This window comes from Elephantulus edwardii, unplaced genomic scaffold (genome assembly GCF_000299155.1).
Source record: "Elephantulus edwardii isolate Elephantulus edwardi_28Jun2011 unplaced genomic scaffold, EleEdw1.0 scaffold00015, whole genome shotgun sequence".
NCBI lineage: Eukaryota > Metazoa > Chordata > Mammalia > Macroscelidea > Macroscelididae > Elephantulus > Elephantulus edwardii.
In genome coordinates, this window is record NW_006399765.1 from 1,123,620 (window position 1) to 1,129,588 (window position 5,969).

Genomic DNA, 5,969 nt, shown 5'->3' on the forward strand with positions numbered 1-5,969 from the left:
ATATAGTCCCACCTGATGGACAGCAGGTCGACGAGTTTGTTGTCGCGGTTGCTGAACTGTGAGACAACACTAAGGGGGGATCCCAGAATGGGACCCCTGTGGCCTGGCCACCTCCCTCACTGGTTTGCGCCTCACCTCCTGTTCTCCCTCCCCACGCATCTGGCTCTGCGCGCCCTGCGGTCCATTCCATGTGTTCGGAGTCCAGGTGGGGAGAGGTCTGCATTTCCCTTCGGGTGCTCCAGTGCTGCACTTTTCCCCGCCAGCGAGCAGATCTCAGTCCTGCCTCGAGGTGGATTTGGATCCTCTTTTGTGTCCCCCTTTTCCATCCCGTTCCTGAGGCTGGAGGAAGGTGTGGGGAGGACTTGCTTTTTTATGGTATGTTTTTTTCTCTTTTCTATTTTTTCTTAAATAAAGGTTCATTTCTGTACAAGCACTAACTCCGCGCAGGACCTAGCGTGACTCGCTACCACACGGCCGCCTCGTTCATTTCGGGAGGATGGGACAGGTGGTTCCCATAGCTCGCTCCGCCGTTGACTGACAAGGATGAGAAGGGTGGGCTGGGCCCGAAGACCTCGGCCGACATGGAGTGCAGGGGCCCCGGCAGACTGGGCTCCGGGCTGGGCGAGTCCCCTGGAGGGTGCGCCAGGATGTCAGTGAACCGCTGCGCTTCGCTGGACGGGTGGTGGCCGGGCAGCGGGTGCTCCAGGCCGCCCAGCGGCGTCCCCGACGGCCCGGACGACGGCACGAAGGGAAGGTCCACTGGCGTCTGGGCCTGCGAGGACGGGGGACCTTGCGGGAAGAAGTCGTAGTTGCCCCCGGGGCCATAGTACTCGCTCTGGTAATCTGCGGAGGGAGGGGAGAAGGGCGTCAGTGTGGGAGTCTAGGGTGGCCAGGGGTCTCCCAGACAGAGGCAAGCAGGAAGGAGGCTGGGTGCACATGCAGCGGCTGTCCCCTCCAGGCTCATGGCCCAAGGCCCACCTGCTCCATCAGGGTCTGGATCAGCCATTAGCTTTACCACCTCCCTTAAACTTACTCCCTAGCCTTCCTCCTTTGCTCCCTAAATCTTCATTTGTTGTTCCCTCCCGCCTTGTCACCCGCTTGGAACGAAGCTCCCAGCGGCTTGACAGCGCCCCACAGCTCCACAGCGCACCCACCTCCGTAGAAGGAGAAGGGCCCGTTGGGGATGAGCTCGCCCGGCTCCAGGCGGTCCACCAGCGGCCGCATCCGACGCGGACTGCGGAAGAAGGCGTGGCGCCGGGCTCCCAGAGCGCTCAGCTGCTTCATCCTCCGTTCCTTGGAGCGCCGGTTCTGAAACCAGACCTGAAGGGCACAGGGTACAGGGTGAGGTCACGGTATAGCCCCTAAACCTCGGTGCGAGGCCTGAACACTCACCCTCCACCGCCCGAGCCCCGGCGCGCAGGGTGTTGTGCGTGTGTGGGTGGGTGGTGTAGCATCTTCGGGTGGGGTGGACCCTGAAGCAATGGTGAGCAGAATTCCCACTAAGGAGACCCAGGCAGGACTGGCGACAGGGGTGGGGGTAGCCAGGTTGTTTATCACATTCACTGTCACAGTTTCTCAGGGCTGTGCAGACAAGGATTACAACTTTGCCAAAGACTGTCACATACAGCTTCCCTTCTGCAGTCCCTTGCCTCTCTCTCTCCCCAGTAATAGTGACAAAAGATAGAAACCGCCTTCTGTTGCCACTCCATGTTGGAACAATCTCCTTTTCACATCCACCCGCATACTTCCAGTGCCAAACATTTTTATCCATCGCCTCTGACACAAATCTTCTATCTCCCATTCACATAAGCACAGGCTCGCTCGGACAGTCGCCAAAAGGCCCTTTGAACACCGCGGGCGCACGGACAATTCCCACTCACGACCACCAGGATAGAACACCCCTCCCAAGACGTCGCGCTTGGGACAGACTTGGAGCACCCTCAGCAATGCGCGATGCCCCAGATGGCTGCTCCTACTCATGTCCCTGGGGCAGCGCTGTCTCCAGACCTAACTCCATCCAGTGTACCCTCCTGTCCTCGTATTTGGAGGGCTAGTGTCATCTTTGACACTTTGACAAAGTTAGAGTCAGACCCAGGGGGATTTCACTTAGTGAAGAAATTCGCGGAAGAGACCAATACCGACGCACTCACGAACTCCCAATTCCTCTCAAAGCGGGAGGGAGGTAAAATGGAAAGAAGGGTCCCAACGCCCGCCCCTCAAGGCCTGAGAGTGTCCCCACACCTAGCCTTCCGCTGAGCTCCCAGCTCCTCCCCTCCCCTTCCGCCACAAACATCTCGGTAGGTCTGAGACCGGAACGACGCTGCGGACTTCTTGGCGCTCAAAGCACCCCTGCAGGCTTCAAAGCCCTGTGAGGGTCTAGGTGTGCCCAAGTCTTTCCACAGCTCCTCCTCCTCCCCTAGAGACCACCTCCTCTATTGCCTCCCCGCCGCGGGGCTCTCCCGGGCAGGAGGGAACAGCCTGAGAGCCCAGAAGCGCAAAACAGGCCTCTGGGGGGCGGAGTAGTGCCCCTGGCCCTGACCTGGATAACGCGCATGTTGAGGCCGGTCTCCTGAGCCAGCTGCTCCCGGATGTGGCGCGTGGGCTTGGGCGTGGCGGCGAAGGCAGCCTTCAGCGTCTCCAGCTGCTTGGCTTTAATGGTGGTGCGTGGCCCCCGCCGCTTGGCCCCCAGATTCTGGTCGTCATTTTCGTTGCTGCCCCCTTCCTTGTCCGACACGTTGGCGCTCTCCGAATCCTTGGCATCGTCCTGCGACGGGTCTTGGGAATCTGGAGACAAACTGGGGTCGCTGCCCGTGGTGGCTGGGGAAAATGAAGGGACAGGTGAGCAGCGGCCTTTGGTGGGCAGGACCCGTGTCTCCCAGTACCCGCCCGCCCCTAGGGAGCCGGGAATTGGGGCCTCACCCGAGTGGAGGCTGTTCTCTTTGGCGACACTGCTGTTGCTTAGGTAATCCTCTTTGCAGACAAACTTGTTCTCGTCGATGATGTACAGCTCCTCACCCGTGGAGAGCTGCTTGTTACACATCATGCAGGTGAAGCAGTTCAGGTGAAACACTTTGCTCCGTGCCCTCCGAACCAGGTCACTGGGGGATATGCCCTGTGCGCAGCCGGCGCATTTGGTACCGAAACACCTGCAGGGAGTCGGATTGAGAGAAGCCGAAGGAAATATCGCGAGCGGGAGAAAGAAAGAGGAGGTTGGAGAGGTGGGAAAGGAGCAAGGGAAAAGACAGCAAAGAGAACAAAACGGAATATCGATTAAACCAAGAACACAGCAGGAAAGAGACGCACATGGTTAAAGCGAAGGGTCCAAGTTGCCGACACAAACTTCTGACTATCGTTATCCTCGAAAAGAAAAATGCCGCCAAAGAACACCGGAAGGCTTCGAGAAACTAAACGCATCACTGCTCTCTGTCATCTGAAGGATGCGCGCACAGATGGGAGGTTGACTAGATCCTATCTCCCTGCAAGTAAACTTTTATGGTGACTGAGACTCACGACGACCCGTAGCTGGGCCTTCGACGCCTTCATGCCCAAAGCCCGGCGGGTTGGCACAAACGACAAGCCACTGCGGAGCCAAGTCTGTTCCAAGTGCTGCGTCGTTTTGACAGAGCCAGGCCTGGAGCCCACCTGCGACGGCTGAGGCTCTGAACAAACCTGGCTAGGTTGGTCTTGGCTCAGAGGCTCCCGCACACTTCCTTCCGGCAGTGCAAATGTGCACAGCACACTACTCCACAATCCCTTCTGCTCCCGGAACCACCGGTCAGGGATAGGCATTGGGGACAGTGCGTCCTAGGCCTCTGACACTTCACCCCTCAACCTCCTCTTAGTTTGATCTGTCACCTCAACTCAAAGAATCCAAGGTAGCCGGGAGATTTCAAACACGAAGGAGGGGATTGCAACTGCCCTTAAGACTTTCTTCCTCTGTTGATGTCAGTGTTTAGCAAGGGTGAGCTGGTTAGAAAGGTACTTTATGTGAATACAATTAAAATGCTAAAAGGAGGAGGGGTGTGAGACAAGGTCTCCAGGTTCAGGCCCTCTAGGGCTGAGCTTTTCCATTCCTTAACAGTTAAGAGGCAACAGCCACTGCTGGGAGGGCTAGCACAGCAGTCCTAGCCTGGAGCATGGTTAGGTTAGGGCTGGGTTGAGGCCGAACTACGGGCCAATCCAAGCAGGCAGAAAGGGGGGGGGGGTGAAACTTGCCCTGCGGAGGCTGGTCTCATGGCTGGGGCCAGAGCACCCCTTTGCAGGCCCGCGCTTCAAGGCCAACGCAGGTTTGGAGCAGACCCCGTGGTGAGTGGAATCCTCCCACTGGAGGAGGCCCAGATATACGGACTCAGAAGGTTCAGTGGTTCCCGCCCAGACCTCCTGGAGCTGGAAGGGCAGTGCAGGGGGGCAGCAGGGAGTAGGGTGGAAAGCTAGGGAGGTTAAAAGCAAATCAACAGGCCCAAGGTTGCCCTGCCTCCTTCCAAGACTGGAGGGGCTTGAGGGCCAAAACAGGTTTAGACCCTTTCTTCGGAGGCACGTGCAGCCTTAACTGGACCCATGGTTTCCAGGACATGAGCAGAGCCGTTTCTCGGATCCCCAGCGCGCCAGCTGGCGAGAGGAAGGTCGCCCCGCGGGATTTGGCTGTCCTTCCCATAGCAGCTTCTGGCGCAGCCACCGCGGCCACGCTGACCTCTGATCCGAAGCCGGCTGCGAAGGATGCGCAGGCAGCGAGCAGCTGAGGCGCGCGAGGAAGTACTCACCTGAAAAAGTCATTCTTGCAGTAGAGCTTGCCTTCCCGGGAGAAGCACTTCTCGGTCAGGTTGCATTTACATTCACAGCACTGGACGCACTTGACGTGCCAGGCCCTGTCCAGCACGTTCAAGAGGAAACGGTCCAGGATGGGCCTTTTGCAGCCGGCACAGTGCACCATGGTCTTTGGTTTGGTCGGGTGGGACCCGGAAGGAGAGGAGCAGGGCGAGGGGCGAACTGCCGAAGAGGACCTGCTCCCCCACCTTCCAATTAAAAGGAGATACCCTCAGTTGTGCACGCCACAACCCCGCACCAGGAAATCAAAAGAGGGGCCACAAGAGTGGGGGGGTGGGGTGGCGAGGAGCGCCTCGGTGGAGCGCGCAACCTAGATTGCCAGGGCCCCAGGGCCGCCCGGGCAGCGCAGCCCGCAGAACCCAGCACGATGGAAAAAAAAAAAGTCTCAGGCAGGTGAGAAAGCGACCCTTCTTCCCAGAGCCGGAGGAGGAGTGAAGGTCAACGAGAACGGAGGCGGGAACGGAAAGAAATACGCCGAGAAGCCAAAGGCCGGTGCGGCGAGTTCAGGGAGCGCGCGGCTGAGTTCCCTCAGGCTTGAGGTAGAGCTGTCAGAAGTCAAAGTGCATCTGCTTTTGTCAGAGGTGTGCGTGCCCCGCGGAGAACCGACGGGATCTCCTCGCTCTTGTTGAAACAGACAAGCAGAAAAACAAGAGGAAAGACGCTTTGGATCCTAAACTGGCGGCATCGCTCAGCGGCTCCGGATGCTCCAGGCGCCCTCGCAGGGCCCGGGAAGGGGCGAGGGCAGGCCGAGGGGGAGCGGGGGGCAGGGAGGCTGGAGGTCTAGCTGATTGTGTCTCGAGGTGGTTGCCAGAGTTCAACCCCTTTCGGAGAAGTGTTTGCGCCAAGCGAGGACTGAGATAGACAACTCCAGGCGGACGCAGTCAGGCGCGCGCGCTCTCTCGCCACCGGCCCAACCCCGTCACCCTGGCGAGTGTCCTGTCCTAAGGCCACCGTGCCCTCGGGGAGGCCCTCCCAGTAGCCTGGGCTCCTTGGGGGAGGCGACACGCACCGGTTCCTCACTGCGCCTGGCGGTGCATCGTGGCTCCAGTCACAACTCGCGGCCGCCTGGGCGCGCAGCCCCACATCGCTCGGCCGGCGCTCCCGCTGCCCGCGTCCAACCCCACAGTCGCAGGACTTTCTTTCTC

The 5,969-nt window shown here is 59.4% G+C and overlaps 1 protein-coding gene across 1 annotated transcript; it reads right to left on the reverse strand.

The window, feature by feature from the left end:
- Window positions 1–398: 398 nt before the first annotated feature.
- LHX1 (LIM homeobox 1) lies at window positions 399–5,296 on the reverse strand. The gene is made up of 5 exons (XM_006881384.1): window positions 4,761–5,296; window positions 2,920–3,146; window positions 2,540–2,817; window positions 1,155–1,320; window positions 399–843 (listed from the first exon to the last, which is right to left on the reverse strand). The coding sequence occupies exons 1-5, from the start codon at window positions 4,928–4,930 to the stop codon at window positions 464–466; spliced, it is 1,221 nt and encodes a 406-aa protein (XP_006881446.1). The 5' UTR covers window positions 4,931–5,296; the 3' UTR covers window positions 399–463.
- Between the last annotated feature and the right edge of the window lie 673 nt (window positions 5,297–5,969).

Coding starts and splice junctions, on each gene's coding strand:
- LHX1 (XM_006881384.1), bottom strand. CDS start 4,930: ATGGTGCACTGTGCCGGCTGCAAAAGGCCCATCCTGGACCGTTTCCTC. Junction 3,147..4,760: donor TGCAAGAATGACTTTTTCAG/GTGAGTACTTCC, acceptor GACTCCCTGCAG/GTGTTTCGGTACCAAATGCG. Junction 1,321..2,539: donor TCAACATGCGCGTTATCCAG/GTCAGGGCCAGG, acceptor TGTGCCCTTCAG/GTCTGGTTTCAGAACCGGCG.